Source organism: Lottia gigantea (genome assembly GCF_000327385.1).
Source record: "Lottia gigantea unplaced genomic scaffold LOTGIsca_10, whole genome shotgun sequence".
Lineage (NCBI taxonomy): Eukaryota > Metazoa > Mollusca > Gastropoda > Lottiidae > Lottia > Lottia gigantea.
In genome coordinates this window covers 3,117,801-3,141,742 of record NW_008706747.1, presented here as the reverse complement: position 1 = coordinate 3,141,742, position 23,942 = coordinate 3,117,801, and the positions used below count along the sequence as shown (strand labels likewise).

The 23,942-nt window shown below is 35.3% G+C and overlaps 3 protein-coding genes across 3 annotated transcripts; 2 read left to right on the top strand and 1 right to left on the bottom strand.

The window, feature by feature from the left end:
• The first annotated feature begins 286 nt into the window (after positions 1–286).
• LOTGIDRAFT_205978 (hypothetical protein) lies at positions 287–14,535 on the top strand. The gene is made up of 14 exons (XM_009046196.1): positions 287–347; positions 3,329–3,520; positions 6,527–6,658; positions 6,878–7,086; positions 8,482–8,674; positions 8,895–9,091; positions 9,216–9,293; positions 9,628–9,808; positions 9,989–10,044; positions 10,172–10,205; positions 10,341–10,543; positions 10,656–10,774; positions 11,036–11,175; positions 11,833–14,535. The coding sequence occupies exons 2-14, from the start codon at positions 3,344–3,346 to the stop codon at positions 12,013–12,015; spliced, it is 1,902 nt and encodes a 633-aa protein (XP_009044444.1). The 5' UTR covers positions 287–347; positions 3,329–3,343; the 3' UTR covers positions 12,016–14,535.
• A 929-nt stretch (positions 14,536–15,464) lies between these two features.
• Positions 15,465–17,712, bottom strand: LOTGIDRAFT_156175 (hypothetical protein; the record flags this gene model as incomplete). The annotated part of the gene is made up of 3 exons (XM_009046195.1): positions 15,465–15,946; positions 16,844–17,152; positions 17,652–17,712. The coding sequence occupies 3 exons, from the start codon at positions 17,710–17,712 to the stop codon at positions 15,465–15,467; spliced, it is 852 nt and encodes a 283-aa protein (XP_009044443.1).
• A 2,846-nt stretch (positions 17,713–20,558) lies between these two features.
• Positions 20,559–23,863, top strand: LOTGIDRAFT_230002 (hypothetical protein). The gene is made up of 4 exons (XM_009046194.1): positions 20,559–20,649; positions 20,961–21,269; positions 21,502–21,783; positions 23,117–23,863. The coding sequence occupies exons 1-4, from the start codon at positions 20,577–20,579 to the stop codon at positions 23,611–23,613; spliced, it is 1,161 nt and encodes a 386-aa protein (XP_009044442.1). The 5' UTR covers positions 20,559–20,576; the 3' UTR covers positions 23,614–23,863.
• Positions 23,864–23,942: the final 79 nt, after the last annotated feature.

Here is a 23,942-nt window from a genome sequence, read left to right as displayed (position 1 = left end):
AAAGTCCTACTTTCCAACTGTTGAAGAATCTTTCACATTCACAGCCTGCAGCACCCGTGGCCTTGGATTAATCATTTAGCAAATTGAAAAACAGATGGAGAAAATGAATTTGAAATAAAATCTAGGTGCAGATGCCTAACTTGAAATTTCAAAGCTGTAGTAAAACTACGTACAATGGTATAACACAATGATGACTGAATGTGACATCAACTCATAATCCTTTATTTAATCCGTATTAAAAGAATGTTCGGTATTTTCCGGTAATTTCCGTTGGGTGCGGTCGGCAATAAACAAGAATAGCAGAAACCAACGCTTCTTTTAGGATTTTAACGCACAAACGAGTTTAGGTAAGTTTTGCAGTTGAATTTTAACTTCATTTTAATGCATCGTAAGTATTTAGACCTTTTGGTGAAATTCTGAGGCGGAAATTTTGCAAGACATGGCGATGCATTAGAAATCTTGGTCGGCATCAACAAAGTATCAAATTTCAAGAAAGTTCCACATTGTTGGCTTTTCGCACCGGTAAAGGTGCGGCTTTTCAAAAATTTGGGTTCAAGTAGTAAATTTTGAATCTTAGTTTTGAGTTGAAGTTGATGTTAGGGTTTCAAATGAAATGTTCGAAGTATTTGAATCATATTTTAGGAATTTTGATGATACATATTTTGAGTTTTTGTGTGGGTAATATTTTACCTACATACTTTTGGCTATTATTGTACGGATTGACTTCAAGATTATGGACAGCTTTTAGCATTTATTTAAAGGGATTGTAAAGAGGTGTTTTAAACATTTGATGTGTATCAGGGACTCTCAAAGCTTATATTTTCATCATTTCAATTTTCAGTCAGATGTCTGTGGCTCTGACAACAACATCACTAGGAATATTTACCGGATTTTGTGATAGTGACATCATAAAATGCTTAGTTTAAGTAGACTTGCAGACGTCAAACTGAAAATTGGAAAGGTGCAAATCAAAGCTATCAGTGTCCCCAGTACACATAAAAAGTTAAACAATGTCTTAAAGGAAAATTTGAAAGAGCTATAAGCTTATAAGTATTACACCTAACATTCTGCACAAAAATATTTTCCAATTTGTCTGGTGATAAGGTTTTGAGCTGGGCAAAACTGCACCCCATTAATTGAAAAAAATTTTAATTTCTTGGGATTGATCGGGTAAAATTTGCTTCTTCATGTGAAGCTATTTGAATAAAGTGAACCACAGTATTGGCAATGTGGCGTGGTTTATACAATGATTGATTGATGTTAAAGTTTTTAATAAAACTGTCGGTCTTTTCGACTTCTCCATTGGTCATGTCCGGCATGTAAAGCCAAATCAGCTGCCCTGGTTTTTATTCATTCAATTACTCAGGGTAAAAGAAAATAAAAGTCATTCATTTCTCGCAGGGTTTGGCCTGAAACAAGGTCAATTGAGTTGAGTAAAGATTAATGAATATTTTAGTAGGCGTGTAATCTTGAATAACTTGACAAGTCTTTTTGAGTTTTTAATTACGTTGATCCAATTTGACCCTGCCCTTAGGCTCTTGAGTTAATTTGGTTGTATCATTATAAATACATTATCTATTTTCACTATGTGCACATATACTCTGTTAAAGGGATTGTAAAAAGGTTTTCTAAATTTTTATGTGTATAAGGGACACTGATAACATCAATTTGCACCATTCCAATTTTTAATTACATGTCTGTGGTTCCTGCAATTCCACTAAAACTAAGTGTTTAATGATGTCACTAATCGACAATTTGCTCACACAAGGATTTTGTGATTGGAATGGTTCAAATTGATGCTATCAGTATCCCCCATACACATAATTTTTTTTAGAAAACCTCTTTACAATCCCTTTAAAGTTCAAAGCTAAAAATTTGACGGATTTGTTAACTCTACACTCTGGATATTCAGTTTGTTTTCTTCACTTAAATAATAGCCATTAAAGTTAGAAAATTGTGGTTAAATAGATGTCAATAGATTGTGTATAAAAGTCAAGAAAAAGGTCAAGGTATTAAACACATAACTAACATTATACCGAGTTGTGCCACACCTGTGTTTTTACCTGTTGATGACATTATAACATACAGGTGATACATGTGATACATCTACTGTGATTGTCTTTGTCTGAGTTGTTTGGGCCTTTGAAGGTAAGCTTAGACAATGCCTTGTAGTGTGCAATGAGGATAGTTTTACTAAACAATGGCATAGCCTGTAGCACAATTAGGTCTCTATTTATTGTCAGATTTGAATGTCTAAATACTGGTACTTTATCATGTAATCAGTGGTGCTGCAGAATTTAGGATTGGGAGAGACCACTGCAACATTGGTTTTTTTAATCCATTCTAGTTAGGGTCAGGGTCAATTAACTGTCTTAAAGGGACATTTTTGAGTCTTGAAAATTTTTAAATAGTCTTCAGAAGTACTAGAAATATATGAAAATCGCAAATTTCCTTCAAAAATATCTCAAACGAGGAATATCTTTGCTATTTCTATAGATGTCTTTTCTATATATAGCTCAAGAAAACTTGTCTTTTTAACTTTCAAACACGGACAATTCTGACACACATGGATTTCAAGGGTTAAATATCGATGGTAAGCTGTGAACACTATTACTAATAGACTAAGCTTAAAAATTCACGTTTTGGAGACTAAGGTACAATTTGTCAGAAAACTGGAGCCTCAGCCCCTTTACTACTTTCCATCAATGATTAACAGTTCTGGCCTATGATAATAAAAATATTGAAGTGTTATTGGACCAAGCTGGAAGAAAGTATAAAAGTGTTAAGAAAAATAAAATAAAATGAATATTGATTAATTATGTTTCAGTTGAATGATTTTTACCAGCTGTCTCTCAGGGTCACATATTTTCTTTGATGTATAAATCTTAATATTCAGTTTTAAACAAAGGTGGTTATAACAAAAACCATCATATCCACCAACACCAAACGTAAATCTCCCAAATTTTGCCTTTTAAAGTGATAGAATGCACTGATTAACTTGTTAAGTTTTGAAATATTTTCAAATTTATCATGTCAAAGAAACAAAAAAATACCCCTTGATTTAACTAAAGCCTTGCTACTCAAAAAATGCAGAAATCGCATTCAAATGGGCGTTCTGGTGAGAGGGGCTGACATGGAAGAAGGCCTAGTTTGGATGGGATAATATACCAGCCCCTGTGTACTACAGACTGTGCATGATAAAGACCTCTCTACAGTTGTTGTCCTTGCAAAATTTCACTCATTGGACACTGCATGGTGTTATTTGTTCTGACTAGGTCAGGATAGTAGAAAGTGAATCTGCTGATTTTAGCCATTTTTATCTTTCCAGACATAAAAGACCAAAATGTTGAAGCATATTTTTGGAAAGGTGACGAAATACAAGAACCAGGATTATGACACCTTAAAAAAAGAAAGTAAAGAAAAACAGACCTTGTTTATTGATAATGAATTCCCTCCTGATGATAGATCCCTGTTTTATACCCCCAATAAAATACCTGGGGTAGTGTGGAAACGCCCAAAGGTAGGTTCATTCATTCATTCATATGTTTGTTCACTCAATTATTCATTCATTCATTCTTCAAGAATTAATGTATCCTTGAAACAAAGGGATTGTAACCAAGATTGGTTCATTCATTTGATCATCATTGGAGAATATAGGCTTATCCTTTCATCCATTCATTGACTTCATTCATTTATTTATTTATGCATTCCTTATTACTTCAATAATTTATGTATCTTTGATACAAAGTATTTTTAAACAAGCTTAAGGTTATCCATTCATTTATTCATTCATTCATTCATTTATTCATTCATTCATTCATTCATTCATTTATGAATCAATGGACATGTAGGGAGATGTTCTATGTTATTCATTCATTCATTCATTCATTCATTCATTCATTCATTCATGATAAGAATATGAGAGATGGCATGTATGTTTGTATTCATTCATTTATTCAATAAGCAATGGATTCTTAGGAAAATGAATGGGTGTTTATATTCATTCATTCATTCATTCATTCATTCTATTAGCCACCAAAAGGTCCTAGATGTTATAAGGTCTATAAGCAAAGACTTTGTACTCTCCAAGATATGATAGATTATCAATGTTCATATAAATGTCATATAGCCTAGTATTTTTCTAGTAAAAAATGTTAGTTATCTCAACTTGCTGACCCTGTAGACTGATTAACGTACTGGTATAACTTGTTTTGTCACTTTAATACACTAGTTAGTACTTGTACCTCATAAAACACTACTGTTATAGTCATTATCAAAATAACAAAAGGTATGCCAGTTGTGTGGACTCTCTGAAAATATCCGTCATTGCACAACGCAGAACTTTGCCCGTTCTCATTAGTCTAAAAGGATGCAAAGTAGGATGTAAAACTCCATTTCATTTCATAAAGCACTACTAACATCTAGATATTAATTCTAGTTCTCCCTGTCAGGGATGCAGTTTGAAGCAGCTGACATGGATAGAGCGTTTAGCCGTTGGGAAATAAACCGAGGCCTCGTGTGCTGCAGACTGTGTATGTTAAGGATCCCTTGAAATGAAATGAATGGAGTTTTACGTCCTACTTTTCTGCATCTTGTTGGCTAATGAAGACGGACAACGCCATGCAGGGTACCATGAGGGAAATTTTGCCAGGACAGCGGCATTAGCCTGCTCTTTTTTGATTTCCAACTGTCGATGGATCATTAACGTGCACAGCCTGTAGCACACGGGGCCTGGGTTTATTGTCCCATGTCAGCCCCTCTTACCTGCATCACTGACAGGAGGAAACCGGGTAAGGATCCCTTGACAGTTGTGTAATTGAAAGATAGCAGGCAAATGCCTGTATCCTGGCAAAATTTCCCTCATTGTACAATGCATAGTTTTGACTGTCTTCATTAGCCCACATGATGCATAAAAGTAGGATGTAAAATTCATTTCACTTTTGAGTTGGGTCACTATGATTTATTTTTCAATGCTGGGTCAAATATGGTGGAGATTTGTGGCAAATAGTTGAAATTTTAAAATATTTGATATTTGTGGTTTCTACAATAAAAAAATGGTATTAAACCACCATGTGTTACAGTGTTTAAAAATCAATGGTACGATTGTTGTTTTGATAAATATAGAAAGTGAGAGTCAGCATATTTCCAGCTAATGGTTGATGAATTATTGAGCATAATAAAATAAGAAACATGAGAGAAATTTGAACATGATAGAAAATGAACATGATAGAAGTTGAACAAGATAAAAGTTTGAATATAAGAAATTTGAACATGATAGAAGTTGAACATGATAGAAGTTTGAACAAGATAAATATTTGAACATAGGAAATTTGAACATAGGAAATTTGAACATGATAGAAGTTGAACATGATAAAAGTTTGAATATAGGAAATTTGAACATGATAGAAGTTGAACATGATAGAAGTTTGAACATGATAGAAGTTAAAAATGATATAGTTTGAACTTAAGAAATTTGAACATGATAGAAATTTGAACATGATAAAGTTTGAACTTAGGAAATTTGAACATGATAGAAGGTTGAACATGATAAAACTTTGAACATATGATATTTGAACAAGATCTCCAGACAGTTTCAAATTAGTGAATTGATACAAAGCTTTTGACAAATTTCCCTTATTGTCTACAGCATAGAGTTGCATGTAAACTATTAGATACATCGAAGTAGGTTAGTTCATTGTTAACTCTCAATGAAATTATTCAAAATATCACTCATAACTGGCCTGTAAAGAATGTCATTGATTGGTTCATGAATATTCAACAGATAGAATTATAAATAGTATTCAATAGCCGCGACAAGTTAGATATGAATTTAACGACAATGAGGTCACTGTGACCTAGTTATGAGACAAGCTAGATAATATAATAGAGAGAAACATTAAGAAATGCGTAATAAAAACAGGTCAAAAGAAATGAGTGGGAAAATTCAAGGTTAAAAGAACTGCGTAATAAGCAGTTTGATTTGAAAAGAAATTTAGCTAAGTGTACTTCTGAAATTCTTTATAAAGAATAATTTACATTAAAAGTAAGCTTACTTGATTAGAAAAGATATTCATCTCAGTGTTCTGTCAAATTCAACATGTAAAACATATGAATCTCCTTGAAACTGGATATGTATTGGGGACATTGATAGCATCAATTTACACCAATCCAATTTTCAATCAGATGTCTATGGTTCTTGCAATTCCACTAAAACTAAGTGTTTGATGATGTCACTATCTCAACATCTACTAATAGTATAAAAAAAAGCCTTTGCGATAGTGACATCATAATCCTTAAATCGTGATAAAAATCATATCGTAGCACAATTGGCAATGTCCAGCTCTGTTTGATTATACCAATTCCTCTTAGAAAGATAAAACTTCTGATCAGGGATCATGATTTGCCCGTACATGCCGTACATGACCGACTGTCCTGCCAAAATGTCAGACTTTCTGATACTGCAATCTCTTTTTTTAAACTTTAGATACAGGATACTCATGTGTTTACTTTATTAATGTTTTTTCAGCAAATCTGTGAGAATCCAAAGTTATTTGTAGAGGGAGCTAGCTCTGGTGATGTGTCACAAGGTCGTCTTGGTAACTGTTGGTTTGTGGCTGCTAGCTCTTGTTTGGCTCAAGAGAAAGAAATCTGGCACAAGGTAACCATAGAAACCACTTTATTCCATATTTGCAGCTTTTCAGCTTAATTTTGGTTGTCAGTGGTCAAGATATGTGATTTGGGTGGGGCAATTAATTGAGGCCTTGCTCACTAAAGGCTGTGCATATTAAATATCCCTAAACTGTCAGAAATATTAACATTTCCCTTATTGTACACTCTATAGTGGTGTGTAAAGGTTACATTTTGTTCTGTTACCTAGGTGATTCCTGATTCCAAAGAACAAGAATGGGATGACCAGAAACCAGAAGAATATCAAGGAATTTTTAAATTTCAATTCTGGAGATTTGGAGAATGGACGGAGATTGTGATCGATGATTTCTTGCCGACCGTCAATGACGAATTAATTTTTATACATTCTCAGAGTAAGAATGAATTCTGGAGTGCCTTGTTAGAGAAAGCATATGCCAAGTAAGTACTAGCCTAGATATATCAGTGCTGTAGTTTGCCAAGTAAGTACTAGCCTAGATATATCAGTGCTGTAGTTTGCCAAGTAAGTACTTGCCTAGATATATCAGTGCTGTAGTTTGCCAAGTAAGTACTAGCCTAGATATATCAGTGCTGTAGTTTGCCAAGTAAGTACTAGCCTAGATATATCAGTACTGTAGTTTGCCAAGTAAGTACTAGCCTAGATATATCAGTGCTGTAGTTTGCCAAGTAAGTACTAGCCTAGATATATCAGTGCTGTAGTTTGCCAAGTAGGTACTAGCCTAGATATATCAGTGCTGTAGTTTGCCAAGTAAGTACTAGCCTAGATATATCAGTGCTGTAGTTTGCCAAGTAGGTACTAGCCTAGATATATCAGTGCTGTAGTTTGCCAAGTAAGTACTAGCCTAGATATATCTGTGCTGTAGTTTGCCAAGTAGGTACTAGCCTAGATATATCAGTGCTGTAGTTTGCCAAGTAAGTACTAGCCTAGATATATCAGTGCTGTAGTTTGCCAAGTAAGTACTAGCCTAGATATATCAGTGCTGTAGTTTGCCAAGTAGGTACTAGCCTAGATATATCAGTGTTGTAGTTTGCCAAGTAAGTACTAGCCTAGATATATCAGTACTGTAGTTTGCCAAGTAAGTACTAGCCTAGATATATCAGTGCTGTAGTTTGCCAAGTAGGTACTAGCCGAGATATATCAGTGCTGTAGTTTGCCAAGTAAGTACTAGCCTAGATATATCAGTGCTGTAGTTTGCCAAGTAAGTACTAGCCTAGATATATCAGTGCTGTAGTTTGCCAAGTAAGTACTAGCCTAGATATATCAGTGCTGTAGTTTGCCAAGTAGGTACTAGCCTAGATATATCAGTGCTGTAGTTTGCCAAGTAAGTACTAGCCTAGATATATCAGTCCTGTAGTTTGCCAAGTAAGTACTAGCCTAGATATATCAGTGCTGTAGTTTGCCAAGTAAGTACTAGCCTAGATATATCAGTGCTGTTGTTTTTCTTGTGAGATCTTGTTGGTGTGCTCTTGATTTTGGCGCCTCAAAAGTATTTCCTATGTCTTAGTAAATGTATCTGCATAGTTGAGGATAGCAAGGAGCTAAAAATGAAGAATTTACTACCCCTTTTGTAATGATATCGAAAAAAACTTGATAGAGCTCTTATTTTACTGCTCCTGCAAGAGGTGTCAGAAAAGTTGTCACAGGGATAACTGGCTCGTGGCAGCCAGCGTTCTAATGCATGCTTTTTAGTACGTGAGGAATGTTGGTCTGGGATTGAAAGGAACATGAACTGGGTTAGTTTTAACCCTGAAGAGCATGGCTTTCCTTTCCAGATAAACTTTCAAAGGTCTCTTAATTTGATTTTGTTTTGTCAGGTTATTTGGTTGTTATGAAGTATTGGATGGTGGAGAGTTAGCTGAAGCCTTAGAAGATTTTACTGGTGGAGTGTCAGACACTATCGATATGATCAAAGCCAACGTAGCCACACATGCTGAAGAGAGAGTAGCGCTATTTGCCAGAATGCAGAAAGACATGGACAGACGATCTTTAATGGCTGCCTCTATTCCAGTGAGTTATCTCCCTTGCATTGTCTGTCTTAGTAGCCTTATCAATGGTATTATTCTTTATAAACAAACAAACTACCAGTTTCAAACCTGCTAGCGCCTAATTCCCTGAAATCCACTAACAGCATTGAATAATCCAAGGTAATATTATTCCTTATAATGGCTTTCACATTCCAAGCGTTTCAAACCTTATAGCGCCTCATTACATTATTCTCATTTTCCAGGCTACGTCTCAAGATGAAATGGAAGCCTCCACATCCTCAGGGTTGGTCAAAGGTCACGCCTATGGTATCACAGCCGTTAAAAATGTCCACCTAGAAGGGTCTGGGTTGTTTGGTTTGTTTAATCGAGATAAACTGCCGATGGTCAGGCTCCGAAATCCCTGGGGGCAGGGAGAATGGAAAGGTGCCTTCAGTGATGGGTAAGTAGATGCTTGTTTAAAATTCACAAATTTCGTGTGTGTTCATAGGCCCTAATATGAAGTTTACCTGCTGCAATGAAACATGGTAAAAATATGAAAAATTTGATTTTCTTTTCTATTTCAGTTCTGAAGAATGGAATAAGATCAGCAAGTCTGACCGAGAAAAAGTTGGTTTGGTCAATGAGGACGATGGCGAATTCTGGTAAGATGAGAAAAAATTTCACTGATTCAAGGGAGTTTGTTTGAAACATAAAATGGGAATCTTAAACTTAGCTAGAGAAATTTGACAGATTTGGTAGTTAACTAGAACCCTTGGAAATTGTAGGGGGACTGTAATTACTCAGTGAGGACATTTGCTGTAGTGGAAGATTCTCGTTCTGGTTTAATCTAGTTTCTTTCTTGTCAGTGAAGCAGATCAGAGTCTTTACTCATCCGACATTTGAGCTTCTCTGCCAGTCATGTCCAAAAATTAGAGCCCAATCAGCAGCCCTGCTGAGTTTAGACAAAAACTATACAGATGTATTTTTTTCTTCCAGGATGACCATGGAAGATTTTTGTGCAAATTTTCACAACGTGGCCATTTGTAGAGTTGTTAACACCAGTTATCTGTCCTTGAATAAAACATGGGTGGAAGGACTTCATCATGGGGCGTGGAAAAAACCCAACAGAGCTGGTGGCTGTGCCAATAACAGAGACTCGTTTTTGAATAACCCCATGGTAAGTTTAGATAACAGCAGGTTTAATGTCTAAATAACTTATTAAGACTTCAGATGCCAACTGATAATAGAATCCATGACCACCATTTGTAGTGCCTTATTAATGCAAATGACATCATCTAATGAGATGCACACTATATCTGATTGTGCTACGGAACTCATTTCATTTCGTCCCTTTCAGTATATATTTGAGGTGACAGAGAATCAAGATGACTTCATGATCCAACTGATGCAGAAGTCAACCAGAAACAAAGAGGGCAGCACTAATGCCACCATAGGATTTACCTTATTCAGGGTAGGTAACTCACTTTAAGGTTTTATTGCATGTTGTATTCTCAGTTAGTTTGCCCTGTCAGTGATACAGGTCTCAGGGGTTGACAATTGGAAATAGAAAAATAGTAGGACATTGCCGCTGTCTTTGCAAAATGTCCCTCATTGCACACTGCATGGCATTAGCCCAGTATGGTGCAGAAAAATAGAATCTAAAATATGTTTCTGTAATAGGACATCCATGATCATTCTTTTGTTTGCAGGTTGAACTCAATCGTAAATACAGAATCCATAACCTGGGTTTACACGAGAAAGTCACGTCTACAGTATTCCGCGACTCTAGATCCATGTTTTTACGGCAGACGGTCGAAAAGGGTCGTTATGTCATCATACCCAGTACCTTTGAACCTAACGTTGAGGTTGAATTTTTGATCAGAGTCTACACAGATACACCCAATAAATTCAAGTGAGTATAGTTTATTTCCCTCGAATTTTGGAGAAATGTCTACATTTGTTAATTGTTTATGTGTATCGGGGACACTGATAGCATCAATTTGCACGTTCTATTTTGATTTCAGAGAGCTGGTACACGACCGTCCTCAGAAGAAATGGTACAGCTGCTTAAGCAAGTCACCAAGCTTGGTCACTCATATTAAAGTTGTCCGAGCTCATGGCTTAGAGAAACAAGATCTACAAGGTAAAAAATGGCTTTACATTATAGGCACTCTAGAGGTTTATTAGCCCAATGTGTTATAGACTGTGCACATTAAAGCTCCCTCTACAATTGGCATAAAAAAAAAGTAAGCTGATGCTGCAGTCCTGTCAAAATTTACCTTGTTGCTCACTGCAGGAAGCAAAACACCATTTCAATTCATTTAGCCTAATAAGGTACAGACAAGAAGGGTAAAAGCTCCATAAAGGGCGTAAAATTCCATTTCATTTCATTTTGTTCTTTCAGGTGCTGACCCCTATTGTGTGATATCGTGTGAGGGTAAAATCGTCACGACAACTGCTGCTAAAAATACAACGGATCCACAGTGGAACCAATCTGCTGTCTTCTATAGAAAAAATCCTCTTAAAAAACCTCTTAAAGTTCAGGTAAGTACAAGAGTTATTGCCCTTGTTGAAAAGTAATATTGTATAGATATTTCCTTTCTTCTGAACGAGTTATTGCCCTTGTTGAAGAATAATATTGCCAGGCTATTTCTCAAAGAGTAACTTGAACTAATGTTGCGAGGAAAGAGTTGTTGCCCTTGACACTTTAATGTGTTGAATCGAATCCAGCTTCTGACTTTTGATGGATAAAATCCTTTGAAATCTCAAGATCAAGTAAACTCAGAAAATTGTTGCCGTGGGGAGATATCTCAGTAAGAATAATCTGCAGGTAAGTTCAAGAGTTCTTGCCCTTGAAGAGTTGAAACATAGGTGAACCTGACTACACTTGTTACAGGCTTAAAATTGGATGTTATCGAGAAGTACTTATGTGATAAAGCATATTTTGCGATTAGCGTCGTCATAAAACACTTGGTTTTAATGGAATTGCAGGAACCTCAGACGTATAAGTGCAAATTTGGAATGGTGCAAATTGATGCTATCAGTGTCCTTGATACACATTCAAATTTTAGAAAACCTCTTTACAATCTCTTTGAAGATAAAGCAACACCATTTTGATTTTTTGATTTTACAACGTAGATCTCAATGACTGATTCATGACCATATTATAAGGATGTAAAACTCAATTTATTTTCATTTTAGATCTGGAATGCCAACATGGTTCGAGATACCTACATGGGCAAACATATTTTTACAGCCACGGATGAAATGAATGGCGTACAGAAAGAAGTTACATTAGTTGGAAGAAAGAAGGAGCAGAATGCTCCACGAGAGGGAAAACTTATCGTCCAAATTACACAGAGTCGAACCCTGACAACTGTTTAGATTTTTATCCGTTGTAATATATTACTTTTATAAGTAATTGTAAAAATACTGCTTTTCTTTTAAAAGTAATTGGAATGATAATGATTTTCTTTGAAAAGTAATTGGAATCCTGTTTTTCTTTGATAAGCAATAGGAAAGTTACTGCTTCGGAAAGGTTATGTTTGATTATGAATTTCTTTGATACTTTGTATACCTTGGACTAATTTAGACTATTTCACAAGCAGTCATACTTCTTAAATTACTTTTCTCTTAAAGTAACGGAAGAAAAGCAATTACCTGTCTAAGCAATTACTTTTCTGGACAATTACTTTGAACAGACAGTAATTGTTTAGAATCATTACTTGCTTTTCAAACACATTCATCAATTACTTTTTAAAGGGTCTTCTTACATTTTAAATGACACAACCAATTACTTTCAGCAAGAATTACTTTGCCATTACTTTTAAAAGTACTGGTAATTGCATGAATCACTTTTCTAAGCATTACTTTCAAGGTAATTACTTAGAAAGCGTGATATTTTGTTAATTTTTATCATTTATTATAAATCTTGTCTACTTTGCTCACTATGTACATGTTTTTATATATTCTTCATATACTACTAGTTTGAAACTTGCTGACTCTTCAGTGTCTTATTTTACAGGGGTTGGAATGGTTCCCCTACTTGCAATTTTTTGTTATTTTACATAGTGAAAGAATTGCCTGTGGCCTCCCTGAAGAATTCTGTGGCCTCTGTGGACCTGCGACTCCTATTCAATGACTGTTAAAATATCTATCACAGGCTGGTAAGAGTCACCAAGTTTCGAGCTAGCATGCTCTATACTGCTGCATAATATAACTATATATCTTTTTAATTTATTAGCCTTTCTGCAAGAAGGGCGGACATATTGGCCTTCTTATGAATTTACTTGAAATTCTTTTCCAAAAGTTTTATGTTCTAAGAATTATTGCAAAAATGGGTTTGGATTTTTGAGGATTGAGATTATTTTAACAAACCCTGTGGTAGATTTTTTTTTAGTTTCAAAGTATTACTGATATAGATTTGTTGATTTATTTGTATTTGCCAGTCATGTCTGATTGTATTTCCAAAATGACTGGCTGTGATTTTAATCTTTAGGACATTTTCTTTGCAAATGTTAAAAATTCTGCATCTTTTATGGACCTTTGATAACAATTCTCTATGTAAATTGGTACAAGATGTTAATTTACATGCTAAAATGACTGGTTGAGTATTTTTAAAATCATTAACCCTGATTATCTGATTATCTCCCCTGAAATATGTCTATCATTTTTTTGGACCACCCATATTTTTTATTACAATCGATTTGTGCATTTTTAAAGATTTCTCTTTTTTATTTTTTGTAAATTTTTGTCTATATATTTTCATGAAAAGAGTAAACCACATTTTCATGATCCATTGTAATTATTATTTTCTTCATTTTTTTGATAATTATCTGCTTTTTTAGCGCTTTTTAGCTTTTTTATGTATGCTTTTATATCTTAATTGTTGAAATAATGTTCTTGCCTTTCCCAAAAGGTGATTTTACTGTAAGGCCAAATTCTGAAAATGACTATAGTTTTGGAATTTTGGACAATGTTTTAAAGTTGAATTCTTTTTTGCAAAGAGCTCTTTCCTTGCTGATTTGCAATTGCTCTGTTTGGCAAGCTTTGAGCAAGTTTTAAATTTGTCAAAAATCTGTAATTCTGAAATTTGGAAATCCTGATCTCTGATGCTTGGTGAATTCAGGATTTTAGTAATTTCCAATTCTGTATTTTTTGGTCAAATTCTAAGCCTTACATTGTAATTTTACTGGAAAGCATATAATTTCTTCAAATATGTTGGTAATCTGTCTATGATTTTCAAGGAATTGGCCACGGTCTGATTTGCCAAAATGGAATTTATTTTGGAGGGTAAAACTGAAACTGATAATGTAGTATAGGTAGTGCAATAGATTTTAGTTGTGAAAGGATTCTTAATCTTATGAAAGTTTTAAAGGGATTGTAAAAACTTTGTATATGTTTCAGGGACACTGATAGCATCGATTTACACCATTCTAATTTTCACTCAGACATCTGTGGTACTTGCAATTTCACTAAAACTAAGAACCAACCATTTTTGGATGCCACCATCACAAAAGCTGTATAATTATAACGTTTTTGATGAGGTTTAATAGGGTTTATTTAGTATTTCTATAATTACAGGAACCACAGACATCTGACTAAAAATTTATATGATGCCCCAATACACATAAAAATAATATGTATTAGCAAACTCACCGAAGCCCCTACCCACAGGATTTAAGGCATTAAATATGCCCCTTTTAAAATCTAAACTCTTTTTTTTAAAGTTATCTGTTTCTGCACATAATTCTTTCATAGATTAAGGACCCTATTTTTGTTTGTAGAAATGTAGATAGATATTATTTTTTGTGATTTTTAAGGGTACTGACTGAACAGAAGTTGCTGAACTATATTTTCCATTTTAGAATCTCACTTTTTGTAGAAAATAAAATAATAATCTTACTATTGGGTAAATATGCCCTTATATCAGTGGTTCCCAACCTTTCACACCCCTGCAGCAATCACCTGGACCTTTCACACCATCCACATTTTCAGCATGTGATGATGTGAGGTGCTCTCTCAATTCAATATAAATTCTTCTCCTACACCAGTTGGCCAAACCGACGACACCTAGTCCAATAAATGGTGTAACAATTCACCATCGAAATTTGAGCCTTCATATCTATGCGTTTCAAAAATTATCCGCATTTGAAAGTTAAAATGACGAGTCGTCTTTTCCTGAGACACTGCCATATATAGAAAAGACATCTATGGAAATAAAAACTAAATTTCTAGATAATTATATATATATTTTAAACCATCGATTGGTTAGTTCTGCTTGTTTTTATTCATGGAATCGCACGGACGTTCAGAACAGAATTCAGAACGCGTTCCATAGAAAGTGCCTGATTCAAACAGAATGTATAAATCAAGTACTAACGATCCAAACCGCAAAACGAAACCCGCAATCCAAAACAACATTTTGGTGAAACATTAGTCTACCAAACTATATAACTATCTATCCTACCTAGAGATAAAGTGAACTGTTCTTGTTTAAGTTTGGAATCTTCCTCGAACGTGCATAATTAATATCTTTGTTCCACCATCTTCACAATGTCAAGCTATTACGAACTGCGCCTTATACCTTGACTGCAATAGCCACAAGTACTATCTACACTACCTAAAAGTAAAGTGAAATGCCCGTGCTTCTATTTGGAATCGTCCCCTGCATGTGCATACAGATCTATCTAAAGATGAATAGACGAGCTGAGGATTATCGATACAGTAAAAATAGTAACGCATCGTGACCGGGCTAATATTCACATCTTCTATTTTTAACTTTATTAATAGTCCCGCATCGCACCTGACATCGTATCTCATCTACTCGCGGTTTACGAGTCCCGACATCCGTAAACGACACCGGCTATGAAGAACATGCTAAAGATTGCGATTGCCATTCCGACCCCGATTCCTTCTCCGAATGAAAAATTCGGAACGGCTTCGCAACCCGGAACAACGTTCGGTAAGATGGGTACGATCGCTTCGGGAAGGGTCACGATAAAGTTAAATCTGTATGATGCCATCAAACCGGAAGTGGTTTCATTAACACGTATGGTGTAGTTTCCAGAATCGGCTTTTATAGGGTTAAAGATTCGGAGACTCATGCATGGGATATCGAGGTTACATGAATCGAACGCATCTTGCTTTGTTCGATAATTGGTGATGGGCCATTCCACCCCTTCTTCGTCTTCCCGGTACCAAGTAAATTGCGGAACAGGCTTCCCGGTGTACACAAGGCTCATCAAAGCGGATTTGTCACCTTCTTTCGCCTTGAGATCAAAGTTCGTCTCATTTTTTTTTATTTCCAATTTGCCTGAAAAAGAGAATATTTATGTTTTTATAGGATATATCATGTCCCTTGCTTCGGATAAAAATCCTCATTGCATCTCTACAGTTGAATAAGGTACAGAATAGTAGGACGTAAAACTCACTGGTCCAATAAGATACAGAACAGTAGGTTAAACTACATTTCATTTCATTAGTCCAATAAGATACAGAACAGTAGGATATAAAACTCCATTTCATTTCATTAGTCCAATAAGATACAGAACAGTAAAAGTTGAAATCTTAGTACTTAGTTGTACTTACAATTTGTAATTATTGTGACGGAACTGCAGTTGTAACCGTAACTATTGTACACGCAACAGGTGGCGGTAATGTCTGTACACGGAACCGGAATCGTAGCATTGTAAGTCATATACTTCGGTTTAGATTTAAAAACCAAATGCTTTGCAGGAATAACTATCGAAAACGAATTAAGTGCTACTTCACTTCCTGCTGAGCATGTAAGCGTAACGTTTCCGCTTCCGCTTGCGTTATAATTCGATAGTGAAAAATCGGAGATCTCTGGCGAATCTGAAATTGAAAGGATCTGATTAGATCTAATAACTCCTTGGTCTAATTAAAATTAGACCAAACTTTTCTTAAGCACAAAAGATGCATTCAGTCCGATGCTTCTCTGAATACATTTTGTTCGCGAAACAAAACCCCAGCGATGGAGAGGGCGGGAATTTCATTGGCTGGTGATGTCATTAACTGACGAATCGGACTGTAAGCCCCTTGGAGATTTCGGTGTCGTGGGTTCGAATCCACTTCAAGTCTACCAATCTTCTTCGAAAGCCCAATCAAATTAAGGGCTTAAACTCTAATTCATTTTCATAAAGAAAAACTAGCTGGAGAGTAAGGGAAACGCAAGCGTAATCGTACTTACATCCGGCGTCAATCACAAACGGTGTAGACGTATTATCACCACTAACGCAGGTCCAATTGCCACCTATCCTCTCTTCCACAGCAAAGAAACGTATAGTTACTACGTTCTTGTAGGTGTCGACGTTTCCGGAGAAGTTCTCCGCTTCCGTACACGCCCCAGCAGCGTACGGAAAATCGCAAGAAAACTTTTCTTCTCCGTTGTAATTCCAGGCTACTGTTTCGTTCAAGAAACTCAATGCACATGTCAGCGTTACCTCCGTGTTACTTGCGTTTCTTTTATTTAACCGTAGACCACCAATGACCTTTGGAACTGCAATAAGAAGATATTTAAATGCTAGTAATATACTTTGAAAGATGCAATCCCTTTCGGTGTATTCGAAGATGGACTTTGCCAAATTCGATCTAGATGCAAATCCGTATGTTTCTTTTTGCGTTTTGATTTTGGGTGACTCTACTTGACATTCATGTTCTAACGAAATTCGTATGCATCTGTTGTTCTGGATCATATAATATTCAACCAATCCAATACTCTTTCCACATAGCCTATATGTGAGAGGATTCATCGCTAAACACTGACTGTATTGTTAAAAGGGGCAGATTCGCCACCCGTTTGACCAATCGTACCTTGGCAACGACAAAACTTTCGATTTCCCTACTTGCTTACTCAGTACGGTTGGTTCCAGCCAAGACCATCGAGTTTGCCCTTTTTCACCATTTTCCGTGAGAAATATAGCTAAAGGTTAATCTAATTAGGCCATGAGAAGTCAAATATGGACATTGCTTTCTACTTTCGGTTTCCTTTTACTTACTTTGTGTATTAGCGTTGGTACAAACTAGAAGAACCGCGACCAAAATAGTTCCTAACTTCATCTGGATTGTCATCTAAAAAGTAGAAACGACAAACTGTTCAAATTAGTAAAATAGACACATGGACGATCTGATATGGCGGAAAACTCCATTTCATTTCTAACGTCTAAGTTTACTGTTCTGTATCGTATTGGACTAATGAAATGAAATGGAGTTTTATATCCTTCTGTTCTGTATCTTATTGGACTAATAAAATGAAATGGAGTTTAACATCCTTCTGTTCTGTACCTTATTGGACTAATGAAATGAAATAGAGTTTTATATCCTACTGTTCTGTATCTTATTGGACTAATAAAATGAAATGGAGTTTAACATCCTTCTGTTCTGTACCTTATTGGACTAATGAAATGAAATAGAGTTTTATATCCTACTGTTCTGTATCTTATTGGACTAATGAAATGAAATAGAGTTTTATATCCTACTGTTCTGTATCTTATTGGACTAATGAAATGAAATAGAGTTTTATATCCTACTGTTCTGTATCTTATTGGACTAATGAAATGAAATAGAGTTTTATATCCTACTGTTCTGTATCTTATTGGACTAATGAAATGAAATGGAGTTTTATATCCTACTGTTCTGTACCTTATTGGTCTAATAAAATGAAATAGAGTTTTATATCCTACTGTTCTGTACCTTATTGGTCTAATAAAATGAAATAGAGTTTTATATCCTACTGTTCTGTATCTTATTGGACTAATGAAATGAAATAGAGTTTTATATCCTACTGTTCTGTATCTTATTGTCCTGTTCAGCTAATGAAATGATAAAGAGTTTTAGTGGAGTGAAGAAAACTACAAATGGATCATAAAAGATGAAAACACATTAAGAAATGAAACGTGATATAATATTTTACGTACCGTTGATTTTTCGCTTAAAATTTTGCAAGTTATTAGGCGTGAGTCTTCTCAAATCTGATAATATCTCTAGCGATATGCATAGTTTATAAATAGTGCAAGCCTGCATTGAAAGATATATCCTTTGTCATACCTCAAATATGTGTTGATACCTTAAAGGAGTTACTTCATGGAATTTTCGAATACTTGACTCGAGCCCATCTCATGCTGTTGACGCGTTTCTGATACCCAATCCTCGCCGGGGAAGATTTGAAAATGAAATAAATGGAGTTAAACACATTACTTTTTAACTTTTTCAAAATTGTTTTGCATAGCATTATCTGCATCTTTTGCAATAGTGACGTCATAAAACACTTGGTTTTGATAGAATTTCAAGAACCACAGACATCTGACTGAAAATTGGAATGGTGCAAATTGATGCTAAAGGTATCCCCGATACACACCAAATGTGTCGAAAAACCTCGCTTCAATACCTTTAAAGTAATGTGCAATTCGGGAAGGTTTTCAAACCGGTTTTGAACGTACCATTGAATATGTTAATTGTCAATATCCTATTGCGACATAAGCTTGTAAAGGAAATATACTTTGTGTGTTTTGAAAGCTTTGTATTACTGTATGTATTCGGTTGGATAATAATGTATTATGCACATTTACTCAGCCAATGAGGTAGTGTTGGCTTTGTGTAAAAGTATTGGAGTGGAAAATCTTTATGATTCAGAAATTTTTCTTTTACCGCGATGAAGAAATGACATTAATTTTAAATTTGCGTTGACTGATGAAATGGAGTTTTGCGTACCTAAATTTTTTGTATCTAACTATGCCAATGAAATGGTTATTCAAATATGCATCTATTGCTACAGTCCTTAGTCCCACCCCTACCCCGTCCCCTCGGGCCAAATTTTTTTTTTTATTCTATTTTCATTTCCAAAATCGCGTTAGATATAGTCAAAATTAGTCTTTGTTCATCAAGGGACCCAGCTGGTGTCATAACTTTGAATTTTGAAACATGCTTTGAAGCGTTTTTCAATAATTACTTGGATATATCGTCTAGTATAAAGATTCTATTCTTTAATCATGGCGCCTGGTAAGTCCAACTGATGAATATATACACTTATTGATCAAATTTGAGACTTGAAATTTTATGTTTATCTTAAGAGGTAGTGTTCCTTTAAAAACGTCTATAAGACCCACACCCTTTAATTTTATCCTCTGGTGATTTTATTTGTTGCACATATTTTAGCCAAAATTTGATATTATAATTTAGTCATTGAAAACGATTGGGTAAGTAGAGCTCTATTTTATTTACATGAAATGGCGTGGTATAGGGGTAAAAATGTTCTGCATCCCAAAATTGTACTTCCACTTTATTGTTAACAAATTTGAAAATATGATTTTTCTTTCTACTTTTAGCCCCAAAATATTTGTCAGAACAGAGTGCACCGAATCAATTCAATTTCCAAAATTTTCTCGAGAGAATCCTCGGAAACGTTTCATGAGAGGCATGCAACAAGACGTGACGGCATTTTGAAATCAGCTTCGACAGTTGTCCCCCCATAGAGTCAGTCTCGAGAGACTGGTGTCGCTGCTGTTTACATGTAGTGTCTTATATTTTTTATAAATGAATTTGACTGTAAAGCACATTTCTAAGCCTTAAATTGAAGGCGTGGTTGAAATGTTATACAGCCTTTTTAAAAGTTCATCTTATTAAGTCGAAATAGAGGCTATAATTTTTGCCCCCTCCCCCTTTCAAAATCAAAAGGGATAGTGCCTGGGGCTCCGGGTCGCTCAGAATCCTCGTGTGCTACAGGCTGTTCATGTTAAAAATCCGCCGACAGTTGGAAATCGAAAAAGAGGGGGCGGTGATGCCACTGTCCTGGACAATTTTCCCTCATTGCACACTAGGGCGTTAGCCGTCTTCATTAGCCCATTAGGTTCAGAAAATGCAGGTGATCAAAAAGTAGTTCCACAACTTATTTTTTAATTTCTTTTTTAGAAACGAGATCAACCAACATGAAGTCAATTGTTGTGGTGATATGCCTAGGCCTACTTCTCGTCAACCTCGCCAGATCTGCCAGCCATGACTGTGAGTACAAAAATATATCCCATATAGGCCTACTACAAATATTCAGGGTATAGGAAAAGATATTCCGACTGACTCGATTCAGAAGTTCTAACGTCTACAATCCGCATTCCACGATCTAAAAAAGTCTAAATTATGTTCTAGAAAGATAAAACATGAATTAGATTCTACGTAGAAATACTTAGTCAAATATTAGTCATTTCTACCCTAGGAATAACCAAAAAGGTTTTAAGATTTTGAACCAAATTCAGCGTAAGATTACGAAAGCTGGATTAATTGACTGTGTTGATATCGCCATTTCAATTCTATTCCAGTTCCGAACATTACTGGTAAAGATCCGTTGGATATAACAAGGCCCCTCAAAGCTGAACTGACATGCCACGTTGCAAAGCTGAACGAATCCATCGCATGGATATACAACGACACAACATTTTTCTCCTGCGACTTTCCTTACAGCGTCGGAACGTGTGTCAATATATTCGGACACCCCTATGATTTTACCATCAACCAAAGAAAAAATACGTTTGTGGCGAAATATACAATCAAAGAAAATGTTAATGATGGAAATTGGACATGTCGCCATGGAAACGATACGTCACATCCTTACATGTACGATACCGGAAGTAAGTAGATCATTTGACAACCTTGTGACACAATATGGCAGACAGGATTCGCTCCACTTTGCAATTGTTTCCATGTTCCATGTTGAACATTGCTCGTTGTAAATTGAAAAGGAGTAGGCAAATGCCTCTGCCCTCGAAAAGTTTCCCTCATTGCCCATTGAATAAGTTGTCTGTCCTATCAGGAGCATGGAAATAGGACGTTTAACTCCATTTCATTTAAATTTCTTTTCAGAATCTCCAGAAAAGCCAACGATAACAATTTCCAATATGAAACCATCGGAAGGCGAAAACATTACTATAACTTGTACAATGCCGGAGAGCGATACTGAATTAACTAAGTATGATATGCAAATGTCCGACGGTTCCAACAAAGTTGACCTAATCAACATTAAAGATCCGACCAACCTTACGTATACTTATACCTTAACGACTGGCTGTAGGACCATATCGTACTCTTGTTCCGTGTACAACCGTTTTGGTTTCAACTATGCAGATAGAAAGATTACTGCAGACTGTAAGTATCTAAACAAGGGCACGTTCGCCATCGCCATCACTGCAGTCGTACCTTAGTCTCAAAAAATTCTTTAGCTATACTAATAAGTAATAGGCTACTGTTCACAGCTAACCGTCGAAATTTAAGCCTTCAATCTCACGTGTGTTCGCGTTTGAAAGTTGATATGACGACTCGTAGTTTCTAGGTTTTCTAGCTTTTCTTTTATGTGTATTTTTTAATTTATAGTTTAATAAGATACAGAACAGTAGGATATAAAACTACATTTCATTTCATTAGTCCAATAAGGTACAGAACAGTAGGATATAAAACTACATTTCATTTCATTAGTCCAATAAGATACAGAACAGTAGGATATAAAACTACATTTCATTTCATTAGTCCAATAAGATACAGAACAGTAGGATATAAAACTATATTTCATTTCATTAGTCCAATAAGATACAGAACAGTAGGATATAAAACTATATTTCATTTCATTAGTCCAATAAGATACAGAACAGTAGAATATAAAACTACATTTCATTTCATTAGTCCAATGAGATACAGAACAGTAGGATATAAAACTACATTTCATTTCATTAGTCCAATAAGATACAGAACAGTAGGATATAAAACTATATTTCATTTCATTAGTCCAATAAGAAGAGAACAGTAGGATATAAAACTCCATTTCATTTCATTAGTCCAATAAGATACAGAACAGTAGGATATAAAACTCCATTTTATTTCATTAGTCCAATAAGATACAGAATAGTATGATATAAAACTATATTTCATTTCATTAGTCCAATAAGAAGAGAACAGTAGGATATAAAACTCCATTTCATTTCATTAGTCCAATAAGATACAGAACAGTAGGATATAAAACTCGATTTCATTTCATTAGTCCAATAAGATACAGAACAGTAGAATATAAAACTCCATTTAATTTCATTAGTCTAATAAGAAACAGAACAGTAGGATATAAAACTACATTTCATTTCATTAGTCCAATAACATACAGAACTCCATTTCATTTCATTAGTCCAATAAGATACAGAACAGTAGGTTATATAACTCCATTTCATTTCATTAGTCTAATAAGAAACAGAACAGTAGGATATAAAACTCCATTTCATTTCATTAGTCTAATAAGAAACAGAACAGTAGGATATAAAACTCCATTTCATTTCATTAGTCCAATAAGAAACAGAACAGTAGGATATAAAACTCCATTTAATTTCATTAGTCTAATAAGAAACAGAACAGTAGGATATAAAACTACATTTCATTTCATTAGTCCAATAAGATACAGAACAGTAGGATATAAAACTACATTTCATGTCATTTTCAGGTCTAATAGAGTTTCGGGAAGATTTGACGCCAACTAATGTAACAGCTTATGAAGAGAACAGAAGTGTAGAGTTGACATTCTATTATACAGGAAGGCCATTCCCGCCTAAATACCAATGGTACAGGTTAGAAAATGGCACCGAGAAGAACCTCACCGATTACAGAAACTCGCCTACAGCTGGTACCCAATGTAATCCAAATGGTACTGCCTGTATACTCTTGCAAATCTACAACCCGACTGTAGTCGATTCCGGATATTTCATCGTTTACGTAAACGAAACTAAAACTGGATTAATTAAGTCGCATACGTTTTATTTAAACGTCCTGCCGGCCAAATCTGAAGTTGAAGAATCCTCCACTACAGCCAATCAGATGCCGTGTAGCGCTCCGTCATCGGACGAGCTTACGTTCGGTCAAGGTATCGGCGTAGGAATTGGAATAGGCTTAGTTGCTGTCATTTTCATTGCTGGGGGCATCTATGGTTGTCGCAAGGCATAATGTCTTTTCCACCTTCACAATGTCAATATAATATATTGTGTGTAACATTGTGTGCACTCGTGTAGACCTATTCGGCGTTTAACATCTTAACCATTTAAAATTGATTTTGAAACAGTCAGAGTTCTTTTTAGATAGATTGTCTCCCTTTATATAGTTTTATTTCTTAAAGTATAAATTCCTATTAAAATGTTTGAAGTTGTTCAATAATTATGCCCAATCAAAGCGTGGTCTGCAAAAAAAAATGGGCCATACACGATAACACAAAACACATTTGTTTTCATACCAACTGTCTTTGTGGGCGTATTTTATTCTAAAGGGCGGGTACGAGG

Excerpts from the sequence above, each read along its gene's own strand:
- LOTGIDRAFT_205978 (XM_009046196.1), top strand. The coding sequence starts at position 3,344 with ATGTTGAAGCATATTTTTGGAAAGGTGACGAAATACAAGAACCAGGAT. Across the intron at positions 3,521-6,526 it reads TAGTGTGGAAACGCCCAAAG|CAAATCTGTGAGAATCCAAA; the intron begins GTAGGTTCATTC and ends ATGTTTTTTCAG. Across the intron at positions 10,045-10,171 it reads ATGATCCAACTGATGCAGAA|GTCTCAGGGGTTGACAATTG; the intron begins GTCAACCAGAAA and ends TCAGTGATACAG.
- LOTGIDRAFT_230002 (XM_009046194.1), top strand. The coding sequence starts at position 20,577 with ATGAAGTCAATTGTTGTGGTGATATGCCTAGGCCTACTTCTCGTCAAC. Across the intron at positions 21,270-21,501 it reads TTACATGTACGATACCGGAA|AATCTCCAGAAAAGCCAACG; the intron begins GTAAGTAGATCA and ends ATTTCTTTTCAG. Across the intron at positions 21,784-23,116 it reads TAGAAAGATTACTGCAGACT|GTCTAATAGAGTTTCGGGAA; the intron begins GTAAGTATCTAA and ends TGTCATTTTCAG.